This window comes from Muntiacus reevesi, chromosome 1, assembly GCF_963930625.1.
Source record: "Muntiacus reevesi chromosome 1, mMunRee1.1, whole genome shotgun sequence".
Taxonomy (NCBI): domain Eukaryota; kingdom Metazoa; phylum Chordata; class Mammalia; order Artiodactyla; family Cervidae; genus Muntiacus; species Muntiacus reevesi.
Genome location: NC_089249.1, coordinates 184,702,440 through 184,726,575, shown reverse-complemented (window position 1 = coordinate 184,726,575; position 24,136 = coordinate 184,702,440). Strand labels below are relative to the sequence as shown.

At 53.7% G+C, this 24,136-nt stretch overlaps 3 protein-coding genes across 5 annotated transcripts; 2 read left to right on the top strand and 1 right to left on the bottom strand.

Annotated features, from left to right (window-relative positions):
* The first annotated feature begins 2,949 nt into the window (after positions 1 to 2,949).
* On the top strand, positions 2,950 to 8,853 carry BABAM1 (BRISC and BRCA1 A complex member 1). 3 transcript variants are annotated; one of them, XM_065917469.1, is made up of 10 exons: positions 2,950 to 3,081; positions 3,451 to 3,547; positions 3,919 to 4,270; positions 4,869 to 4,927; positions 5,503 to 5,623; positions 5,703 to 5,781; positions 6,063 to 6,087; positions 7,013 to 7,142; positions 7,322 to 7,408; positions 8,361 to 8,853. In XM_065917469.1, exons 3-10 carry the CDS (start codon positions 3,977 to 3,979, stop codon positions 8,562 to 8,564), a joined length of 999 nt encoding a protein of 332 aa, XP_065773541.1. In that variant the 5' UTR covers positions 2,950 to 3,081; positions 3,451 to 3,547; positions 3,919 to 3,976; the 3' UTR covers positions 8,565 to 8,853. The 3 variants fall into 3 exon arrangements, with proteins under 3 accessions (XP_065773541.1, XP_065773542.1, XP_065773543.1); XM_065917470.1 differs by having other exon boundaries at positions 2,952 to 3,081; positions 3,457 to 3,547; XM_065917471.1 differs by lacking the exon at positions 3,451 to 3,547 and having other exon boundaries at positions 2,991 to 3,081.
* Positions 8,854 to 10,016: 1,163 nt separating this feature from the next.
* On the top strand, positions 10,017 to 15,060 carry ANKLE1 (ankyrin repeat and LEM domain containing 1). The gene is made up of 9 exons (XM_065931853.1): positions 10,017 to 10,126; positions 10,210 to 10,362; positions 10,773 to 10,878; positions 10,993 to 11,137; positions 11,371 to 12,108; positions 12,241 to 12,418; positions 13,116 to 13,275; positions 13,375 to 13,504; positions 13,765 to 15,060. Exons 1-9 carry the CDS (start codon positions 10,065 to 10,067, stop codon positions 13,923 to 13,925), a joined length of 1,833 nt encoding a protein of 610 aa, XP_065787925.1. The 5' UTR covers positions 10,017 to 10,064; the 3' UTR covers positions 13,926 to 15,060.
* A 1,431-nt stretch (positions 15,061 to 16,491) lies between these two features.
* ABHD8 (abhydrolase domain containing 8) lies at positions 16,492 to 23,718 on the bottom strand. The gene is made up of 5 exons (XM_065917468.1): positions 23,519 to 23,718; positions 21,540 to 22,287; positions 19,065 to 19,235; positions 18,702 to 18,918; positions 16,492 to 17,189 (listed from the first exon to the last, which is right to left on the bottom strand). The coding sequence occupies exons 2-5, from the start codon at positions 22,277 to 22,279 to the stop codon at positions 17,019 to 17,021; spliced, it is 1,299 nt and encodes a 432-aa protein (XP_065773540.1). The 5' UTR covers positions 22,280 to 22,287; positions 23,519 to 23,718; the 3' UTR covers positions 16,492 to 17,018.
* Positions 23,719 to 24,136: the final 418 nt, after the last annotated feature.

Here is a 24,136-nt window from a genome sequence, read left to right as displayed (position 1 = left end):
TCTGACTGTCCCTTAAGCGTCAGAGTTCTCGCTCCACTTCAAGTCACAGACAGACCTGGAGTTGGTCCCCCTGAGCAAGCGATGGTCCCTTCTGAGCCCTAGTTTCTTTGTCTTCCTTCAGTGTCATGGGAGGTTTTTGTTTTGTTTTTTTCAAAACAAAAAAATTTCTTTTGAAATATAGCTGATTTACAATGTTGTATTAGTTTCAGGTATGCAGCCAAGTGTTTTTTATTTTTATTCTTTCTTTTAGAATATTACAAATTCTTTTTTATTCCTTCGCAGGTTCTTTTCATTATAGGATTACAAAATACTGAATATAATTCCCTGTGCCTTTTGTAGGTCCTCGTTGTTTATTGTATATAGTGTGTACCTCTTAATCTCAAAGTCCTAATTTATCTCTCCCCCCACTTCCCCTTTGGTAACTATAAATTTGCTTTCTTATGTCTGTGAGTCTATTTCTGTTTTGTAAATAAGATCATTTGTATCATTTTCCCCAAAATTTAACTGTACATCTTGTATTTTATTTTTAAAATAAAAAAATTTATTTATTTATTTATTTATGGCTATGCTGGGTCTTCATTGCTGCGTCAACTTTTTCCTCGAGTTGTGGTGAGCGGGGATACTCTCTATTTGGGGTATGCGGGCTTCTCATTGCCATGGCTTCTCTTGTGGAGCAGTTTCGAGGCACACAGGCTTCAGTAGTTGCAGCACATGATCTCAGTAGTTGTGGCTCCTGGGCTCCAGAGCACAGGCTCCATAGCTGTGGAGCATGGACTTAGTTGCTCCACAGCATGTGGATCTTCCTGGACCAGAGATCGAACCAATGTCCCCTGCATTGACAGGCAGATTCTTTACCACTGAGCCACCAGGGAAGCCTTGTATCATTTTTTTAGATTCCACATATAAGTGAAATCCCTGGAGAAGGACATGGCAACCGACTCCAGTATTCTTGTCTGGAAAATTCCATAGACAGAGGAGCCTGGCAGGTTACAATCCATGGGGTCACAAAGAGTCAGACACAACTGAGCAACTAAACAGCAGTATAAGTGATATCATATATTTGTCTTTGTCTGACTCGCTTCATGCAGCATGATAATCTCTAGGCCCATCTCTGTTGCTGCAAATTTCTTTCTGTTTTGTGGCTCAGTGATATTCCAGTATATATATATATAGTATATTGTGTATATTGTATATATTGTACACATTGTATATATATACATGTATATGTATATATACCTCTATGTGCTTAGTCACTCAATCGTGTCTGACTCTTTGTGACTCCTTGGACTGTAGCCCGTCAGGCTCCTCTGTCCATGGGCATTCTCCAGGCAAGAATACTGGAGTGGGTTGCCATACCCTCCTCATATACATACATATACACACATATATGTGTATTTATATATATATATAATGTGTGTATATATATGCATATATGTTTGCATATATATACATTTGCACATGGTCAGGCACCATCAGAGAACTGAATCGTAAGGCGCCCTCCTTGTTGCCTGCTGCCTCTCTGACCTCCCCATCTCTGGTTCCTCTGTTTCTCCTCCATAAATGCTGAATTCCTCAGATCCCAGAGATTCCTACATCCTGTTCATTTTCCCTGCATCCACCTCTAAAGGGCCTCTTCCGCATCTCCATCCACAAGCAGAGCTCAAGCCTCTCTCCTCCCCAAGGTGGATGCCAGCCCAGCTCCCTCCCAGGGTTCCCCCGCCTCCACTCCCTTCCCCACCCAGGACCCAGAGACAGAGGTCTCGCTGTTCACCTCCCTGGCTCATACACCCTCCATGGCTCCCCATTGCCCTTGGGAAACATTTCATGCTCTTCAGCCTGGCATTCAAGGTCTTCAATAAAATTATGTATGCGGGTGGCACCAGTGTGTACTCCCGTCTCTAGCTACGATAACTTCTTCCATGAACAGCTGAAGCTCCTCAATTCCCTCACACCCTGGTGCCTTTGGCCATGCCTTAACCTTTGCCTGAAACACCCCTTCCTTCCTCGTGCATTTGATGTAAACTGTGCATAGCCTGGAGTAGCCTGAATCTCTCTGGTTCCACTGACAGACTCTACGAGGCTGAATCTTCCTGCCTCCGTTCCCCCAAAGGTCGTAGCGAGAGAAGTTGGCAATTTTCTGACTTGAGGGTGAACATTAAATTTCTCACTCTTAGCCTCTGTTCCAGCCACATTAAGAGACTTTCACAGCTCCAAAGCTCCTCAAAACCTACAAACTGTTGCCCAGGCGGTTCCTTCTGCCTGGAATGACCTTACCCCTCTTGTTTTTTCAGCAAATTCTCCATCTTTCAAAGTTCATTTTACACAGCCCCTCCGGACTCTCTTTGAACCGGAGTTTAGGTTATGTGGGCAGGTTTAACAGATTTTAACAAGAAACTGAGGCTCAGTTTTTAGGTGGTTATGGAGCTGAAGGGAGAAGTGTGCATGAAGAAAGGAAGGGTGGCTTGAAATAGTTCTGGCTTGGTATTTTTTTAATTTTTGCAAATATCTGTAAAAAAGGGGCTGATTTAAATAATTGGGAGGGGCCTTGGGATCTGGACCACGCCCACCTCTGCCGCAAAATCCCCTCACTGAGGTTCGGTCAAGTCCATCAATCACCAATCAGCCCCTCCTCTTCTAAATCCCGCCCAATTCAGCCCCACTTTGTTTAATCACACGGTAAACTAGGTCTTCTCCATCTTTCTGAGCCTTTCCCATTGTAAGTCTTACTCCACTCTGCCCCGATTTAGCCTATCACGTCAGAAGGGCTGACCACCGTAATCTGAATCGGCCAGAAACATAAAAACTCCTCCTTGTCTCACTTTAGCCAATCGCATCCCAGATCCGGCCCCACTCGACTCCCACTCCAGCCTATCACAATCCAAACCCCGCCTCCTAGCACAGTCTCACCCTATCAGCTTCCAAGGCTCTCCAGCTTCGTCCCATTCATCTCTCCGCTCGGCTTTCGGCCGCTGAACTACAGTTCCCAGTAGGCGTGACGGCCGCGCCGAGCTACTTCCGGCTGCTAAAGATGGCGGCTTCCTAGCGAGTCAGCGGATGAGTAGGAAGGAGGTTCAGGCAACGGTGAGCAGAAGTTGGGTGGTGAACGCGTGCGGGATCCGTCCTTAAAGGCCCACCTTCCTTAGCTGCAGAAATTCAGCCTCTCATTTGCTCTGAGGCTACCGCCTTCAGCTCTAGTTTCTCCTGCAGTCTAGCCTCCATCTCTCTTGCTGCTGCTATGCTTTCCTTCGAGATTATGGGGGCTGCAAGGCGCTCAGAGATCATCCCCAGCAGCCCTCACCCATTGCCTAGACAGACAAAGTGTTCCACTGGCGCCCCGTTTTTCCGCAAAGGAATTGCACACCTCTCCAGTGTGCAGACACCGCCTAAGCAGTCACTACGGAGGGGAGAACCCTAGAAGTTCGTATCCTTTATTCACCAAGACATTTTCAGTTTCAGGTGGCAGAACCCCCAACTCAGTCTGGCTTAAGCAAGAAAGGGAATTTAGGCATAGCTGGATCCGGGCGCTGAGAAGTCTTTCATTTTCTGGGTGAGCATCACTTCAGGCAAGCTCTCTTTCCCCTCTTGGAAGCAAGAGAGGCTCCTAGCAGCTTTGGACTTGTATCCTTCCAGTACTGCAATTCGGATCTGCCCCTCCTTGGCGTGTTCTGGGTCACGTCCTCATCCCTGAGCCATTCACAGTGGCCAGATGAGCACCTTAGCCAAAAGGGGGAGAGGAGGGGTTAGCTCTACGAAAAAAAAGGGGAGGCTGTTATCTCAAGTCAGAGTGGATGCTGGGTTGATAAGTGTAAAAGGTACCCATCCTACAGATGAGGAAACTGAGTCCCTGAGCAGAGTGACTCTTATTGTCAGTAAGAGACTTATGACCTGTTCTGCTCAGTAACCAAATGCTTTTAAAAGCCCTAAGGAAAGGATCCTGGCTTCCCTCATCCCTGCTGCATCCAGCCACTCCGGAACCATGGAGGTGGCAGAGCCCAGTTGTCCCACGGAAGAGGAGGAAGAGGAGGAGGAGGAAGAGGAGCAGTCAGCTGAGCCCAGGCCCCGAACTCGCTCCAACCCCGAGGGGGCTGAGGACCGGGCGCTGGGGGCCCAGACCAGTGTGGGCAGCCGCAGTGAGGGTGAGGGCGAGGCGGCCAGTGCTGATGACGGGGCCACCAACCCTCCAGGAGCCGGTCCCAAGTCGTGGCAGGTGCCTCCACCAGCCCCAGAGATCCAGGTGCGGACCCCAAGGGTCAACTGTCCAGAGAAAGTGGTAAGTGAGAGGCTTGGCCTGTGGCTTTGAGATGTTAGGGAACCTTGGATTAAATGTCATTCTTTAGGATTCACTCTGGAAAACAGTCCCTTTCTATTAGTGTCCTAGGGCAGCTGGGCTTCCCAAGTGGCTCAGTGGTAAAGAATCCACCTGCCAATGCAGGAGACGCTGGTTCAATCCTTGGGTTCGGAAGATCCCTTGGAGAAGGGCATAGCAACTCACTCCAGTGTTCTTACATGGAGAATCCGATGGACAGAGGAGCTTGGAGGGCTACAGTCCATGGGGTCATAAAGAGCTGGACACAACTGAAGTGGATTCAGTAGCCCTGCAGCATGTGGGATCTTAGTTCCTTGACCAGGGGTCAAACCTTTGTCTGCTGCACTGGAAGGCGGATTCTTAACCACTGGACCCCCAGGGAAGTCCCTCAGCTGCCTCCTTCTAGAGTGGACGGCTTGGCTGGGAACTGGGGGTCATCATATAGCCTTCTCCCATGGGGCTTCTTGGAGAGGGCCAGCAGAGTGGCATGGGGGCCCACAGTGACATCCAGTTGCCAAGTACTGCTGGTCACAGCCCTCACTAGCCTCCAAATTTGTTGCAGATCATCTGCCTGGACCTGTCAGAGGAAATGGCGTTGCCAAAGCTTGAGTCATTCAATGGGTGAGAGGGGTTATTTGGGGGCTGGGGTTTGCCACCATGGCTGGGAGGAGCCCAGCCCCCAAAATGCAGGGTTGTCTCTCTGAGACTAACTCCTGGGTCCCGGAGGGATTGGAGAGTAACCGTGATAACTGGTAATGTTACAGCTGCAGCCCACTGGGGTTCTGTTCTCAGCACTTGAGAGCTGTCACACTCCACCCATGTCACAGCCATGACTGGGAAACTCCGAGAAGCAAGGTGACTTGCTTAAGTCCTCCTGGCAAATGGGCAGAGCCAGATTCAGAGCAAGGCCTGGCTGACTCCAAAGTCCTGGCCTGTGAGCAGCTGAGTCTCATTGGGGTCAGGCAGCAGGGCCTGAGCACAAGCCTACCTCCCCTTCTCTGGCATTCCTGATGATCCATGACTGAGCCAAGGTGGGGTGCCTCCTCTGGATCAGATGTGAGGCCCAGGCTGGCCAGAGGGACCCATTCAGTGAGGACAAAAGCTGGAGAGTCAGCTGGGCTGGGTTTGCGGCTGGGCTCTACCACCTGCCTGGCTGCGTGACCTGGGCCTTAACCACCGCCTCACTCTCACCCCAGCTCCAAAACCAACGCCCTCAATGTCTCCCAGAAAATGATCGAGATGTTCGTGCGGACAAAACACAAAATTGACAAGAGCCACGAGTTTGCGCTGGTGGTGGTGAACGATGACACGGCCTGGGTGAGGCTGGGGGCAAGCCTGGTTCCCCGGGGGCCCCCAGGGCTGAGAGCACCTTGCTGAGTTTCAGTCTTCCCTGCAGCTGTCTGGCCTGACCTCTGACCCCCGTGAACTCTGCAGCTGCCTCTACGACCTGGAAACAGCTTCCTGTTCCACCTTCAGTATCCTTTCTATGCAGGGAAGAGAATGGCCCCAGTCCTGAGGGAAAGGGGGGCTTTGAGTCACTGAGGGCCTTCAGGTCATCTGATTCCAGCACCCTCGTTTATGATCTGTGCTGAGGGAAAACTAGCTCAGAGAGGGCAAGTGACTGGAACAGGGTCACATAGCATGCCTCCTGGCAGCCGGCTCAGAGGCACCTGTACTCTCCCAGCCTCTGGAGGAGGGAAGCCACCCACCTCTGTCTACCCATGCACTGCTCTGCTCTCCTTAGCATTCTCACCAGATCTGGAAGGTCTCTTCAGCCTCATGTAAGTCCCCCATGGGGAAATTATTACTCACCTTTGAAGAGAAGAACCCCTTCTGGGTAAAAGCTCCAAACAGCCCAGAAATAGTCCTTTCGGGAGGCCGAAAGGCCTCCTTTCTCAGCCTTACCCCCTGGAACAATTGCTTACTTACCTGTCTGAAAGCATTTTTGCAAAAGAGGTTCTTTTTCACATCTTGCCCTCTATGTTACTTTCTTTTTTTCCTTCTAATTTATTTATGTATGTATTTCTTTTTGGCTGTACTGGGTCTTGGCTTTCTCTAGTTGCAGTGAGCGGGCTTCTCATTGCGGTGGCTTCTCTTGTTCCAGAGCACAGGCTGTAGATGCAGAGGCTTTAGTAGTTGCAGCACGTGGACACAGTAGTTGCAACTTGTGGGCTCTGGAACACAGGCTCTGTAGTTGTGGCACTTGGGTATAGTTGCTCTGTGGCATGTGGGATCTTCCCGGACCAGGGATCCAACCAGTGTCCCTTGTAATGCAAGGCAGATTTTTTAACATCTGGACCACCAAGGAAGTTCCTCTGGGTTATATTCTGACAGCCCAGTGGCCCGCCACTACTTTAACTGCAGGGCCGCAAACTTTTTCTTTAAAGGGCCAGATAGTAAACATTTTTGGCTCTGTGGGTCATGTGGTCACTGTTGTGTTGATCAGACTCTGCCGTTGTAATCCGAGCAAGCTCTGGCTTTGGGGTCGGCAAAACCTCTGATGGGGCAGGAGAGGTCAGGGAGAAAGGTGAAGCTGGGAAGGTGCCGGGGCAGAGGGAACAGCATGGGGAAAGGCTCAGAAGCAACAGTGAACTCGGGAGGGGTCAGGTGGGACCTCATACCCAGTGAGGAGCTGGGCTCTCCTGGGGGCACGAGAAGGGCAGGCCACCAAGGTGTACTCTGACCATCCCCCTTCGTGCTGCACAGCCAGCAGAAGACTGAGCTGCCAGTCACGGAGAACGTGCAGACGATCCCACCGCCGTATGTGGTCCGAACCATCCTGGTCTATAGCCGTCCACCCTGCCAGCCCCAGTTCTCCCTGACAGAGCCCATGAAGGTGAGTGAGACCTGGGAGAAGGATGCCTGCAGCCAGCACGATGGTAGTTAGATACTAGAAGGGACTTCCTGACCACAGGTGCTGGGGTACCTGGAATCAGGTTCCCAGAATCTAGAGATTTGGGGTCATGGGGCCATAGGGTGACCCTAGTCCCAAAGACTACCTTTCTTCCACTGCAGAAAATGTTCCAGTGCCCGTATTTCTTCTTTGATGTTGTTTACATCCACAACGGCACTGACGAGAAGGAGGAAGAAATGAGCTGGAAGGTGAGAAGCCACCAGAGTATGGGCGGCAGGTGGATGTACATGGGAGGTCTCCGAACCCCCCTACCCCAGCCCTAAGGGAAAGGAGGCCCTTTTCACTGAGGGCCGTCAGGGCATCTTATGCTCACCCCCTAGATTATGATCTGTGCTGAGGAAAAGCAGCCTCAGAGAGGGCAAGAAACCAGGCCAGGGTCACACAGCATGTCTCAGGCACAGTGGTACCTGGCAACAGGCTCAGAGGCACCTGTACTCCTATGGGGTGGGGAGAAGGGAAGCCACCTGCCCCTGCCCACTCACACACTGCTCTGCCATTAGCCTTCTTCTTACCATTCCTGGCCCTTCTAGATCATGGTCAGTCAGATTCCAACATCTCCCACTTGTCTGCAGTGAACTAAAGGGGCTGTTGGGACGGTGGCCCAGGAGGATGTAAGGTCCTATCCACCTCATCCCCAACATCCCCTGCTTCTCTCTCTTCCTGCTTATTCTGTCTCTGTGCCCTCTGCTTGGAGCACACTTCCCTCCCTGCCTCCCCAGGCTCTGCTGGTCCTTTACATTCCAGCCCTGAACTAGTCATGGCATCTCGACTTGGCCACTTATCTCTCTGAGCCTCACTTGACCCAACCGTGAGCAGAGGGGGTTGAGCCCAGCTCCTGTTTATATGTCAGTACACAAACTGGAAGACCCTACTCTGAGAAGCCTTCCCTGCTCTTCTGGATAGATCAGCGTCAGGGGGCTGGGGGTCATGTGCTTCTCCAGACTAGGGGCTCCAGCTCTGAGACCCTTGGGGTGGGTGGGTGGCAGGAAATGTTTGCTGAATGTGGGAATAGTTTCTCCCTGGCAAACTCCTCTGCACCCTTCAGAACCCATCCCTGAGATCCCTCCTGAGAGGTCCTCCAAGACAGGGAGGGCTTGGCAGCAGAACATCTGCATGAACAACCCTTCCTTGGCCCCACAGGACATGTTTGCCTTCATGGGAAGCCTGGATACCAAAGGTACCAGTTATAAGTACGAAGTGGCGCTGGCTGGGCCAGCCCTTGAGCTTCACAACTGTATGGCCAAGCTGCTGTCTCATCCACTGCAGCGGCCTTGCCAAAGCCATGCCTCCTATAGCCTGCTGGAGGAGGACGATGAAGCCACTGAGGTTGAGGCCACTGTCTGAACCATCCCTGTGCATCCAGCCTTCTTGTACAATGAAACCCTTGGCACGGAACACTGGTTCTCAGACTGGGCTCGCTAGGACCCCCAGAGGGGGTTCTAGGAAGTATCTGAGGCACCTGGGCAGCCCTGAAGGAACCCTAAGATTCCAGGAAGCATCCCAGGGACTCTGGACACCCAGTCCCCATGTTTCCCAGCTCATATTCCCACTCCTGAGTTTTTCAGTTGTAATTTTTGTTGTGCTTTGTGTGATTTTTGTCATCAGAATAAAAATCTGAGACTCCCTAACCCAAGTCCACTGTTCATTGAAATCTTTTCAGTTGCGAGTGACAGAAAACCCACCCACTGGACTGAAAGGAGAATGGCTAGGTTCTTGTAGATAAGAAGCTAAGGTGTAGCTTTAGGCTTGGCTGTATCCAGGTGCTCTGACATTGCTCTGGGAAGAGCTGAAACACCCTGCATGGTTGGTTTTCATTATGCCCTGCTTTCCTCCCAACCTGTGGAAAGGGGTAACATGGCTGACCACTCTGCAAATCCCAACCCAGGTGAAGTGAGGGCTCTCGCAGCACCCCTTGTGACAGGTCTTGCTTGGGTCAGTCATGGGCCAGAACTGTGGAATGCCCTCATTGGTCAGGCCTCTCTCAAGCCTCTCTGGGAAGAGAGGTTTATAGTTCCATCAGGAAATAGAGTGGATGCTCTCCAGAGGAAGGGAAACAGATAGAACAGGTCCATCACTCAACTTGATCTTCCTGGATAATGAGCAGTTGTGGGGAAAAAAAAAAAACACACCTTACCAGCTAGATTTTCTCAGTTCCATATAAAACGAAAATAGCTTTATCAAGAAACAGCTTTACTTTCCCAGGAGCCTTTACTGGGCACCCGTGTGCCAGGTCCCTCTTTCAACTTAACACCAGCCTGGAGGGGATTATTCTCCCATTCTGCATATGGGGAAACTAACACTCTAAGAGGCCCAGGGCTCCAAAGTAATGGACTTCAGACTCCGCAGGACTGAAAACGGGCGGCGCAGAGCCTCCGCAGGCGGTAGCTATTAACTGAAACGTGACATACTGTGATGGCTGCGTGCGCCTCGGCAGAGGGTTCGGGAAGACTCGGTGCCCTGTGGCACCCCCAGGTCCCGGGGATCGAAGCTCCATCCCCTCCAACAGGGTGTGTTCTTGTTTACACCGTTGTGAGAGGGCACACATGGCAACCTCCACCCTTCCGGGCCCTTATCAGAGGCCCCAGACATCACTTGGCCCTGAGCAAACATCACTTGGCGCTGGGCACTACTTGGTGTCGCGGGCTCGGGCCAGCACTAACGCTCCGACCCTCGATGTGGGCGACGATGCGGCGCCGCTCAGCCTGGCTGGGGTCGCTGCACTGCACCAGGGCGCGGAGAAGACAGCCGAGGGGCGGAGCGGCGCGTGCGCACAAGGGCGCCGCGGGAAGTTGGAAACCGGCAGGCGGCGTGACCAGGTGGCTGCCCCAAGGAGACAGCCGGGGCATGGGCCCGGCTGTTGGTTTGGCGCGGCGGCTGCGGACGGCGCTGCAGGAGGAGGAGTTGCGGTGAGGGCAGGGCCGGAGGTGGGGGGGCCAGGGCTGGGGGTAGGGGGCGAGTGCCACGGTCCACTCTGACCCTCTATCCCTAGGACTGTGGAGGACTTGCTGCGCCGTGGTGCCGACCCCAATCTGGTACTCGAGGATGGCGCGGCGGCCATGCACCTGGCAGCCAGAGCCCAGCACCTGCGGAGTCTGTGTTGCCTCGAGGCCCTGCTGCGCCGAGGCGGGGACCCCAACGCTCGGTGAGGCCGGGTGTGGTCTCGGGGCAGGTCTTCCATGAACGAGAGCTGTCTCCCGAGTACAAGGACCAGCCCTGGGAGTCCTGAAGACGGCGTCCAAGGATGCGGACTCAATCCCCGGGGGCGTACCTTAGGGAATCCGGGGAGGGATCTTGAGGGTCCAAGGCAGAGGCAGGGTACGAGACCCAGGATAGGATATGAGAATGCGCCGGGGTCAAAATGGGAATCAAAGTTTCAGATCCGGCGGTAGAAGCTCTAGAGTCAGAGAGCAGAGGTTTGGGTCCCAGCCCGAGGGCGCAGGTTCGAAGTGTGGCATCTCAGGATGGAGGGCGGAGATGGAGGGCTGATAGCCAGGGCTCCCGGACCCGGAGATGGAGTTGCTTCACTGACCCCCTCCTCCGCTCATGCCCTAGATCGGCCGAGGCACTGACACCGCTGCATGTGGCCGCTGCCTGGGGCTGTCGCCGGGGCCTGGAGCTGCTGCTGAGCCAGGGAGCGGACCCCGCGCTCCGCGACCAGGTGGGGGGCCCCATCGCAGTCTGTAGCAAGGCAAACCCGGAGAGAGGGAAAGAGGAAGGAAAGGAGGAAGAGAGGGAGGGAAGAGGGTGCCCGCTACTGACCGCACCCTTGCAGGACGGACTCCTGCCTCTGGACTTGGCGGAGCAGCAAGGGCACCAGAACTGTGTCCGTGTGCTTCGGGAGCTGGAGACTCGGACCAGGGCCCCAACCCGGACCTGGAAAGGCTCCCGGAAGCCAGAACCCGAGCCAGAGCCTGGAGGTGAGTGGTATCTGGGCGGCTGGGAGTGGTTAACCTCTGATATAACTTTGCAGATCTCTGTGTCTAATGCCCAGGGCTTCACCACCAGGGTCTCTGATCAGTCTCTCAGCCTCTGCCTCACCCCTTCCTCTTTGTGATTGCAGCTGCCTGTTTCTGTTCGATCTGACGTTGCTCTTTCTCTCTCACTTCCTCTTCCCCTCCTTACTGACTCTCCCTCTTACCCCCTGCTCCAGGCCGAGGCCCTTGTGAAAAGGGGCTGGATACCAGCCTCTCCGGTCCTCCTAATGTGATGCTGAACTCTACAACACTGGGCACAGGCAACGGCAAGGACGTGAGCCTGGAGGCTGGCCCTGGACCCCCCGGCCTGCTTGCGCACCCGGAGACTGCTGACACAGATGGTGGATTGGAGTCCCCACTGGGGCGCTGGGACTGCAGCTCGGTGACCTCCTTTGTCACTGCTGTTGAGGCTTCGGGAGCTGAGGATCTAACTGGCCACATCTCCCCCTGGGCTGGTGTCCGACTCTCCCAGAGGGTGCCAAGATCTTTGGGCACCCTACAGCTGGCACATCAACCCCTCATGGAGGACAGGGAGGCAGAACTAAATGCCCATCTGCAGGCCCTGACTCTGACCTTGCCGGATGATCCCCCCTCCCCCAAGTTCTTCCCAGACAGAAGCTCAACCCATAGTCCCCCTTGGGAACCGCTGCCTGGACCTTCTGACACCCATATCCCAAGAGAGGACCAGCTATCCCCCGACAGTGATTTGGCTGCCCTCTGGCTGACAGAGGATGAGGCAAGCGCCACAGGAGGCAGGGACCCCAGCCCCTGTGACCAGTGTCCACCGGACCCTACCATGTCTGACCTGGAGCTGCTGCAAGGGCTCCGGGCGCTTGGCAAGAGCCCAGGTCCCATCACGTCCTTCACCCGGCCACACTACCTCAGACGGCTGAAAGAAGCCCAGGCTGCTCCTGGTGAGTATCCAGAGTTCAAGGAGTCTCCGGGAATCTTCCAAGATCCCTTGGCTCAGAGTGCAACCTACTTCTCCCTTCGTCTCTGGGAACCACCCTTTCCTTTGTCTTTCTTGACCCAGTTTCCCTTCCCAGGCCCAGATTTTTCAGGGCACAGCCCAGAGCTGGCTGAAGCCCTGCGGACAGGCCGTATCCCAGATGCCCAAGCCGATGAAGATGCACTTGTCCAGCAGTTCGAGCGGCCAGACCCCACCAGACGGTGGCGGGAGGGGGTCGTGAAGTCCAGCTTCACATACCTGCTGCTGGACCCCAGGTACTTGGAGCAGGAATGACTCAGAAGTGGGAGCTGGAAAATTCTGAGATTGGTTCTTACCTGCTGTGTCTTTTAATTTATTTTTGGCTACACTGGATCTTCTTTGCTGCAGGCAGCTTTCTCTAGTTGTGGTGAGCCAGGGCTACTCTCCATTGCTGCTCCTCATGGCAGTGAATTCTCTTCTTGTAGAGCACAGGCTCTAGGTACAAGGGCTTCTGTAGTTGAAGCATGCAGGCTCAATAGTTGGGGGCGTGTGGGCTCTAGGGCATGCGGCGTCAGTAGTTGTGGCACGCAAACTCAGTAACTGTGGCTCACAGGCCCTAGAGCTTGTAGGCTTCAGTAGCTGTGGTCCCCAGGATCAGTTGCTTCGCGGCATGTGGAATCTTCTCAGATCAGGAATCAAACCTGTGTTCATGTCCCCTGCACTGGCAGGTAGATTCTTACCCGCTGTATTACCAGGGAAGTCCTGCTGTGTGTCTTTAGGAAGAGAACTGGCCCTCTCTGGTCATCAGTTTCTTTATTAATAAAAGGCAATTGGATCCACTTCAAGCTGCTGAGTGTCCTTGGCAATCAGTTACCCACCCCGCCTTTTATAAAACGGGTCACTGGACATGGGTTCAGTTTGCTCTGTGACTTAAGGACTATCTCTGGGCAGCTCTTGTCACATTTCCCTCTCTGAGCCATCTACTCCATCTAGGAAGACTCAGGACCTGCCAGCCCGAGCCTTCTCACTGACCCTAGCTGAATGCCTTCGGATTTTTGTCCAGGCCATCTTCTACGTGGGCAAGGGAACACGGGCCCGGCCGGACATTCATCTCTGGGAGGCCCTTAACCACCGAAGACGGCCAGGAAAACAGGTATGAGGATAAGTAGCAGGTTTGTGGCAGGGTTGACCCGGCTGGGGCAGGTAGAAGGAATTATGGGGCAAACTCTGACCCTGCCCTGGCTCCCCCCAGGCCTGTCCCAAGGTACGCCGGATTCTGGACATTTGGGCCACTGGTCGTGGCGTTGTTTCCCTGCATTGCTTCCAGCATGTGGTCCCTGCAGAGGCTTACACTCGAGAAGCATGTCTTGTGGATGCTCTAGGTAGGTGTCTGGCTTGTGGGGTAGGAGTGGGCTCACATGAAGGGCACTTGATCTACTGATTCCCTCACCCCTTCCCCATCACAGCTGTCCATTCAGCCAATGAGCAATTACTGAGCACCAACTATGTACCTGCATGTACACATATTTTACTCCATTGGTTTATCCCTGCTTGAGGGCAATACCCAGTGGGTTCCCTGGCACAAACTTCTGCCCGCAGCTCCCAGAGGCTGCCCTCATGACCTTATTCCTAATCTCCCCAGGAATCCAGATGCTGACTAACCAGAAGCAAGGACACTGCTATGGAGTGGTGGCTGACTGGCCCCCCACCCGGCGCCGCCGCTTGGGGGTACATCTGCTGCACCGTGCTCTCCTTGTCTTCCTGGCTGAGGGTGAGCGAGAGCTACGGCCCCAGGACATCTAGGCTTGTGCCTGAGCACTAGGGAATTGGCCATTTAACCTAAGTAGAGATCAGGGTGTTTGAACGTTTCAGCTGCCCCTGCATTGAGAGCAGCGCTGCACACCACCCCCGCCACTGCCCTCCCATCTCCAGCTCCAGAAGGCTGGTAAGGGAGCAGCAAGACAGATCTCCTCCTTGGGGTAAGGGAGGACTTTATTACAGGTGGAACTGCTGGATAGGTAGTGAGCTCCCTGTCATGAGAGGAGAACAAGTCGACCAGAAGTTTCTTTGGAACATGGTGCTTTGACAATGTCAGTGCTTTGGCAGTTTGGTCCTGTCTGAGCAAACAAGTGACCATTTTTATCTCCCTGATACAGAGGACCCACAGTGTAGGTTGTGCTGGGGGTTCCTGAGCTACATGCAGGGAATCTGCCCAGCTCAAGAGTCAAGTTTTGCTGCTTCCCAGCTGTGGGACCTTGGACCAGTAATTTCTCTGTCTGAGCCTCAATTTCCTAAGTTGTACACAATGAGGAAAGTGCAAAATTCTACCTCAGGGGGACATTGAGGGAATCAGATTAAACCGTCATGGGGTAAAGTGTTTGGCTCTGAGCCCTACTGACCCAGAGATGGCCTTGCAGCCCTGGTGGAAAGTTTCTGGTGGAATGGGGTGGGGGGCATACAGGATGTTCCTGAGGGGTGTGTTGTGTGTTGAGGGGTGGGTAGAGCTGGAGATTCATTGGAAGGACTGATGCTGAAGCTGAAACTCCAATACTTTGGCCACCTGATGTGAAGAACTGACTCATTGGAAAAGACCCTGATGTTGGGAATGATTGAAGGCAGGAGAAGGGAATGACAGTGGATGAGATGGTTGAATGGCATCACCGACTCTATGGACGTGAGTTTGAGCAAGCTCTGGGAGTTGGTGATGGACAGGGAAGCCTGGAGTGCTGCAGTCCATGGGGTCACAAAGAGTCGGGACACAACTGAGTGACTGAACTGAACTGAACTGAGAGCTGGAGAAGTCATCGCAGCGTGGGTGTGAGACACCAGCCCTCCTTGGGATCGCTGTGTGACTGAAACCTCCTGGTGTTGCTTCTCTGAATCTGTGTCTTCCATTATAAAATGAGATTAACCTTGACTTTACACAAAGAGCTTCAGTAAATGCCAAGCTGCTATCCTAGGGAGGTGTTGGCCGATCTTTTAAATTTTCCAGAAGTGATCTGCTGCCTCATTGGGTTCATAACCTGCCTGTCATTGTGGCTCTGCCAACAAGGCCCTGCGGGGTGGGGGTGGGGGTGGGGCTAAGCATCCATCTGCCTCCTGGCCTCCACTGCTGAGCCCATGGCTACTCTGGCTGTTGTAATAATTAAGAGTCCCTGCCTCTGGCATGAGCCTGGGCTCTACTTTTTGAACGGAGCTGGTGACAGCTCTGAGTGCCCCTTTCCTCATGTGTAATAATTAAAACAGCATGTCATGTCCCAAGAATACACATAAAGAATCCCAAGACATCCCTCCCCACCCTCCCCCCCAAAAGAGTTCCAGAAGAGATGGAATTTGTCTAACACAGTGTATCCTGACCTCAGCCCTACTGATTTTGAGGTCAAGTTGCTCTTTGCACTGGGGGCTGTCCTGTGTTCTGTAGGGTGTCAGGTAGCATTTCTGGGATTAACACATAAGATGCCAGGAACATCTCCCCCCAAGTTGTGGTCATCAAACATGTCTCCAGAATTTACCGAATGCCAACAGTGCCCCTGTAAAGACCCCAGTTTAAACTAAAGGTGGGCTTGCAAACCAATGGGAAAACAATCAAAGGTGTAGCAACTGAGGTGACAAATCTCTCCTCCCACCACCCACACAAATGACAGGTAAGCCTAGATATACATACATTATTAGAATAAAATATGGGGACTTCAGTGGTGGTCCAGTGGCTAAGACTCCACCCTCCCAATGCAGGGGACCTGGGTTCCATCCCTGGTCAAGGAACTAAATCCCATACGCCTCAACTAAGACCCAGTGCAGCCAAATAAATAAATCAATATTAAAAAAAAATAAAATATAGATGGCCATGGAGCAGGGAAACCCAACGAAATCTGGATTCAGAAAATAGATTCAAAATAAAAATCGTCTTTGTGACAAAAGCAACCCCAAACCGAGTTATAAGATGAAATGGGACAGTAAAGAGGTACTGACTTGCTGTGTGGTGTGGGGTGAAGAGGATTCAATGAACCCATGGGTATCTGGCACTCAGTACAGGGCTTTGCATACAGCTCACACTCCATTATGGCTACACTAATCAGATGCAGTGGCCACTGAGCCTCATCTCAACTTTAGCATCAACCTCAGTTGGTTCTTCTCCTCCTCCTCTCCAGGGACCAGGAGCTCACCCCTTACTGTCTTCTGCTCCAGGAATGCTGCCCAAGCAGGCCTTGTTTTGAGAAGGGAGGTGAGCTCGGAAAGCAAGCCTGGACCACCTTCACCCTCAAGTCTTTGTGGGTCAGCCCTGAAGGGGAGGTACCTGAGTCAATTCAGTCTACACTTGGGGAGACTGAGGCTCAGGGTGGCCCTATGCTGTGGTCACCCAACACAAGGCTCAGATTGTCACTTCTTTTTATTGAATTACAATAAGAGATGTGCAGGTTCGGTGGCTCCAGCCCCCTCCCAAGCCCTCCCCACTTGGGCAACAATAGCTCCCAGCGCCAAGGAATGGGGGGGGTCAGGGGTCTCGGGCATGGTGGCGGGGGTCCCGAGAGTCCCCGCGGGATTCGTGGGTCCTAGAATCAAGCACGCGGACATGGAAGACAGCGGGGTGGCGGCCTGCCTCGGCCCTGGCATTGTGGGGGAGGGGGCTTCTGTACAAGGTCACCCTCCGCGGGGGTCGCTGCTACGGCCCTGAAACAGTGATGGGCCCCACAGGACTAGCAGAGAGCGGTGTGTCCACTTGGCTCCCACGAATGCCGCGTCTTCCGGCCCAGCCGGCCAGGGGGCGTCTCCCTGACCTGACCCCGCCCACCGGAGCGAGTGGCCCGCCCACCTGGTCCGCAATGCAGACCCCTAGCCGGTTCGGGACTCTTCCTCCCGCTCCTCGGCTCACTAAGCGATACCCGGCCAGCTCAGTGGCTACTTCTTTTCCTCTGGGGGCGCAGGCAGGGGCTCGGGCAGGGCCTTGGGCGAAGGCTCGGGCTCCCAGAGCAGGAATTCGTGGAGCAGCGTGTTGACGGTCTCCGGACACTCTAGCATCACCATGTGACTGCCTTCATCGATGAGCTTCAGGAAGGCCAGGAGCAGGATCTGCAGAGGAGGTGGGCTCAGAGCGGCCAGAGCCAGGACCCGGCAGCTCAGGGCCACTCAACCCCTATCTATGCATGGCCTGCAGCATCAGGAAGTCCTTCTTGCAATTCTATATTCCTTCATTTCCGTTCAAGGGGGAGCTAGAGGATGGCCTGTCACCCTCCACGCGTGTTAAGTTGCTTCAGTTTTATCTGACTCTTTGCTACTCTATGGGCTATAGCCCACCAGGCTCGTCTGTTCATGCAATTCTCCAGGCAAGAATACTGGAACAGGTTGCCGAACCCTCCTCCAAGGGATCTTCCTGACCCAGAGATCCAACTGGTGTCTCTTAAGTCTCATGACAGGCAAATTCTTTACCACTAGCACCGCCTATGAAGCTTGGCCTGTCACCCTGCTGGGCCTAATTCGGTATTCATTCATTCTGCCTTTTTTTTTTTTTTCATTCTGCCTTTCTTAAGTGCCTACAATATGTCCAGGGCAGGACTTTTCAACTTGGGCACTCATGGCATTTGGGGTGGGATCATTCTCTGTGATGGGGGCTATAGGATGTTGAACAGCATCCCTGGCTTCAATGCACTGGATACCAGTTGTAGCATCCCACTCCCCTACCAGAGTGTGATAAAAATCTCTCCAGGGAATTCCCTGGTGGTCTAGTGGTCAGGACTCTGCATTCTCACTACTGAGGGCTCAGGTTCAATCCCTGGTTGGGGAACTAATATCCCACAAGTTGCACGGCACGGTCAGAACTAAAATTTAAAATAATAATAAAATTAAAATAAAATCAGACATGGCCAGATATCTCTAGGGAGCAGAGTCACCTCAGTGAGAACTCACTGAGAGTGACAGATGGACAGAGCCTCTCACGCTAAGGCCGGGTTTCTTAGTCCTCACAGGATGGACACTTGGCATCGGGTCATTTTCTGCTGTGGGCCAGTCTTGCTCACTGTAGGTGAACAGCGCCCCTGGCCTCCACCACCAGGTTCCAGAAGCACCTCCCTCACCCACAGTCATGACATGTCTGCAGACAGTTTCAAGTGTCCCCTGGGGGGCGGAATCATCCCTGGTTAAGAACCGATGGTGCAGAGCTCTTCTAAGCACTAAGGATCCCAAGACTGGGGAATCTGATCTAAAGACCCCTATTAGCCCTCTTGCAGGATTATGTTGCCCATCACAAATCCCAACTGTGAAGAGTGCCTTTTTTTGGGGGGGGGGGGTGCCCACACCACATGGTATGTGGGATTCTAGTTCCCCAATGAAGGATCGATCCCATGCCCCCTGCAGTGGAAGTGTGACGGGCTAACCACTGGACCGCCAGGGAAGTCTGGTGAAAAGTGCCTTTTAGCGGGCAGGGGGGACAGCACATAATCCGACCCCCCAGTCCCAGGCAGTCCCACTTTCTGGATTCCACCTTTGACCCTCAATCTAAGCTCTGATGTCCCTGGGGCTGGAGCACAGAGTCCCCTGGGGCTGTGCAGGGGGGATTTGAGGGGTGTGGTGACTGAAGTGCCATACCTCAGCCATGCGCTGGTCTTCCTCCACTGGTACAAACTTGTCGTGCATGCCGTGGACGAGCAAAACCGGCACAGTGAGCTCAGCGTGGTAGACCTCGTCGCCCTCAGGCCAGTACTGGCCGCTCATCATGGCCCGAAGCACAAAGGAAGACACATTGAATGCGTTGCCCTCCTTCAGCAGCTGCTTTTCTTTGGCCCCTTGGCGGGCAAAGCCGGCCCTGGGGGTGGGGGGTAGGGTGGGGAGCACCACTGGAGCCCTCAGGCCATCTCAGCCAGCGGCGGTGCTCCCCATGCCAGCCCCAGTCATACAGCCTTCCCTCCCACCCAACTTGGGGAGATGCTGGGGCAGGGCCGGGCCACTCACTTGAGGAAACTCCACGCCAGACAGGGAGACAAACAGTGCAGGACGCACGTGGGCATGTTGAAGATGGAGCAGAAGCTGGGCTCCAGGGCCGTGGGCCCGCCGCCGTTGATCATGATCACCTTGTGCACCAGGTCTGGGTACTCGTGTGCCAGGAACGTGCAGAAGGAGACTCTGCCCCGAGGGCGGATGGTGGGGAGGGTCGAAAGGCAGTGGTCAGCAGGATGCAAGCAGTGAGAGGATGAATGCCCTCCCCTCACCCAGAGGCAGGTCCTTGAAGGCCAAGATTCTTCCCATGGGGTCCATGAGCACCAAAAGCGGGTGAGGGATGGGAGAGGCAATCCAAACACCCTGAAACTGTGAGACTGTGTTTGTGTATGTGTGTGTGTGTTGAAGGTGGACTTTTTTTTTTTTCTTTTGGAGAAAGGACCCAAACATAGAAATTTTATCAGATCTTCAAAGTCATCATAACCCCCAAAGAGGTAAGAATTACTTATTATCAAGTGTTGGGAAAGCCATTTGATTAAACAAAACCTTTGGCTTCTCAGAGAACGTCACTGTTTCCAGTGTATCCCTTCCCTTTAAATCTGCCTGCAATGCAGGAGACCCCAGTTTAATTGCTGGGTCAGAAAGATCTGCTGGAGAAGGGATAGGCTACCCACTCCTGTACTCTTGGGCTTCCCTGCTGGCTCAGCTGGTGAAGAATCTGCCTGCAATGAGGGAGACCTGGGTTCGATCCCTGAGTTGGGAAGATCCCCTGGAGAAGGGAAAGGCTACCCACTCCAGTATTCTAGCCTGGAGAATTTCATGGACTATATAGTCCATGGGGTCACTAAGAGTTGGACATGACTTAACGACTTTCATTTTCACTTCACCTTCCCTTTAAGGATCTTCTCTTACTGGCCTCTGGGTTTGTCACATCTGCCTGCTTTATGCAAGGTAGAAGGGTGCAGGTACCTCTCCTCATTACCCCGAAAGCAGGGTTTAGGCAAATGATGGCCTGAGGGCTAGCTGTTTGTTTCTGTTGTTAAACTTCACTTTAAAATTCTGTAAGTGTGTAAAATAGCTTATAAATAAAGATTTATTGGAATAAAGCCACACTGAAACAATTATAAATTTGTTTACAATTATGCCTGCTTTCCTTCTATAGTGGTAGGCTTGTGAAGTTTCAACAGAGATCAACCATAAGGCCTGCAAACCTAAAGTATTTACTCTTTGGCCCTTTGAGGAAAAGTTTGCCAACGCCTGCTAAAAAGAGGAACAGGACACAAGCAGGAGTCAAATGGACTTGACTGTGTCTGTGACTCACTGTGTGTCCTTGGGCAAAGTCCTTAACCCCTCTGAGATATCATCTCCACATTTGTGACACAGAAGCCATGCTGACCTCATAGGATTGTTATGGAGTCACAGGGGTTTCCACACATGGGTGCTCATTTAATGGAGGAATCATTATTGTAAGCATCCACTTTGGGGTATGTTTTTATATAAACAAATAGGAGCTATGCTACTTCCTAGTCTGGCCTTCCTTTCTTTTATGTAACATTTCTTTTTCTTGTCTAATTGCATGCGCACAACTGCGAAAACAACGGCTCTCAACCTGGCTGCCTGATTAGACCCTGCCCTTCATCCTGGGTAAAGGACAGAATGGTACCACTTGGCAGGGATCAGGCACCAAGACCCAGAGCCTTCCATGGTGTGGGCTCTCATCTAAATGCCAAGGTGGTATTATCTATCACCCCTTTAAGAGAGAGTACATGCATATTAAGTCACTTCAGCCATGTCTGATTCTTTGCACCCCTATAGACTGTAGCCCCCCAGGCTCCTCTGTCTGGGAGGATTCTCTAGGCAAGAATACCGGAATGGGTTGCCATGCCCTCATCCAAGGGATCTTCCCAAGCCAGGGATTGAACCTGAGTCTCTTACATCTCCTGCATTGGCAGCCAGGTTCTTTACCACTGGTGCCACCTGGGAAGCCCTTAAGGGAGAGTAAATTAAAGTAAACTGTACCCTTTTAAACAAAAATTATGAAATACCAGGTAGTCTTTGCTTAGAGCCCTTGGGCTCTCCAGAGCAACCAATTCTTGAATTTAATAGAAGACAGTAGTTTTCAGCTAGGGGTGATTCTGCCCACCAGAGGACCTTGGCACTATCTACAGGCATTTTTGATTGTCACAATCATCACTAAACCATCGTGCTAGTGGCGTCTAATGGGCAGAGGTCAGGGATGCTCCTAAACATCCTACAGTGCCCAAGAAAGCCACTCACAGGAAAGAATTACCTGACCCCAAATGTCAATAGTTCAGGGATTGAGACACTGCTTTAAAACAATGTGAAACAACAGTGTTGGTGGCAGGAGTCCATGTGTTGTTGTAGATGTTAGTGGGATTTTTCAAGAAGGGAAATCAATATTTTGTGAGTGGGTGTGGTTCCTGCCAGTCCCCGCCCCTCACCCTCATCCCCCCCGCAGCATTTGCTCACCCATAGGAATGCCCAATGAGCACGTTGCGCTTCTTGGCATAGCGCTTGAAGATGGCACGCATGTCCTCCGCCAGTGCATAGAAGGTGTAGGCGGCGGCCACTTGGGGCGCTGAACTGGCCCCATGGCCGGCCAGGTCGGGCGCCACCACCTCGTAACCAAGGCGCACGAAGAAGTCCAGCTGCTCCTTCCAGATGGCCAGGGAGCCGCCGACCCCGTGAATGAAAAAGAGCACCACGTCAGCCTGGGCGCCCTTGCAGCTGGTGATGCGCTTCTCACAGTCAATGTGGATGGTCCGCTTGGGGCGGCGGGCTCGCCGCCGCCGCCCACCACTGCCGCTCCCAGCACCGCCTGGGACCGAGCGACCATCACTGCCCGCTGGGTCCGCCAGCTCGACCTCAAGAGCGGCTGGTGGCTCCCCGGAGCCATTCTGCCCGTGCAGGAGGTCAGCTCGTGGTGCCCGGCCCAGGTTCTCCACCAGTAACCGCCCATTGCGGTACACGGTGATTCTGCGCTGGCAACGGACCAAGCCGGACTGGTCCCCCTGGACGGCGTCTGACAGTGGTGGAGGTGGAGTCGGGGCCGGAGCGGGTCCCGCATGCTTTACCCGCAGCACGCGGCCAGGTTTGACCTCCACAAATGTGTAGCCATCGCTGGACTCCACGCTCTCCAGTGGCCCCACTGCATTGGGTGGTGCGCCCAGCAGGCAGCAAAAGATCCCATCGGTCACGCCGGTCAGCATGGTGTGTCCTGTGAGTGGGTGTGACAGCCAGGTCAGAGGCTGTCTGCATAGGAAGCCCTTCTTGCCCACACTATCCACTCTCTATACCTGGGGTGGGTGAGCTGCACTGGGAGGCCCTGTCTAGGCCCCAGTTTAGGGGTGGTCAGAACCAGGCATGGACTGAGATGTTTTGTCTGGTCAGAGCCTGTGTGGTGGTTAGTCAGCCTAGTCTATCTCAAAGAGAAGGCTGTGGCTATGGCTGACACCAAGAGGCATCCATGGGGAAGGTGGTAGAATTGGGGGTTGCGGGGCTTCCTGGAGGAGGGGACATTGTGGCAAATGTGACCCATCCCTGAGGACCCTCCAGCTCAGGTTTATAACTTATGCCTTCCTAAATCCATTCATTCATTTGTCCATTCATTCACTCATGCACTCTTTTGTTAACTCACTTTCACTAAACCAGCATAAACTGAGGGCTCCACAGATGTCTTAAAAATATGCAGATCCCAACAATGAGCCCCCATCCCAGGCCTCTAAATGTGGTTTCTGAAAGTTGAGGCCCTGGGAGAGGAGTTTCAGGACTGAGCTCCAGAAGGCCTTACCCAGCTCCCCAAGATCATGGATGCAATGGGTCTGTTTTAGAGACCAACAAGCTGAGGCCCAGACACTCTGGGAAGAAGCAGCTCTGTACACACTGGTCAGAACCCTGGGTTCTAGGGAACGTGATACACAGCCTCCAGTGGTGGAGATGAGGATGGAGCCCTGGCTGGGGGCCTCCAGGCCTCCATCCCCGCTCCCTGGGCCATCCCCAGCCCCCACCCCCCGCCGTGGCCATGGCAACTGCAGGCAGTTACATAACTCGAGGGGGATACCCGTGCAGCGCACCCCCATTGTTTAGGCCCTGGGGATGGGACCAACCCCTCCCCGTCCCCATCCTGGGCTCCGCGGGTATAATGAACGCCGAAAATCCAGCCTGCGGTAGCCCATACTTGCTGGTGGAGGGGGAGCAGGCCGCGCCCCCCGCCTCCGGCCGGGTTCCAACCCGGGATTGCGGAGGGGGGCGCAAATGCGCCATGCCAGCCCTCCTCCACAGAGCCAGGCCCTCAGCTCCTGGGTGCCCGTGAGCCCTGTGGCGGGATCGAGGCCATTGGGGCACCGCGGCTTTCTAAGAGCCCGAGGGCGGGCTTTGTGGACACCCCCTCCAAAGTGAAAGATCCAGGGGCCTCAATGTCCCTTTCCCACGGCCCTCTCTCTGCTCACCTCATCGAGGGCCCTGGGACCCGGGGCAGGGCAGAGGGGTCCCGGGCAGAGAAGCCAGCGTCCGCCTGCAGGCGCCGTTTACATGGTGGCGCGGGGTCTGGCCGGGCACCTCTAAGCGGGCGGGGAAGGGCCCGGGGCGGTCAGCGCGGGGACATCCCGCTACCTCCGAGCAAGCCGGCCCTTTAAGCGTCTCCTCGGGCGGGACCGTGAGCCGACTGACTGGCGTCTCGGCCAATCGCAGCTGCGTAGTGACCCGTCCTAGTTAGACTGCCAATCAAACTCGGAAACTCCGGGATTAGGGCGGGCTCTTGGGGCAACGGCCCCGCCCCCCTCAGGGGTTTACTGAGGTGGAAGGAGAGATTGGGCCTGGTCCAAGGCCGAGAAGGGGTCGGAACCTGAGGATTTCTGGGCCCCTGGGAGGTAGCAACCGGAGCCCTCCTCGCTGCGAAGAGGATTTCCTCGGCTAGCCTCAGCCTCCGTACTGGCCTGTCTCCTCTAAACGTCGCCCCAATGCCCCTTTCTCTGAGCTCACCTTTCCTTTCTACAATCTCGCAGATCTTTGCAATTTGCAAAGGAAATTGCAAAAGGCAAGGAAACAGGCTCATAAAAGGCACAAGG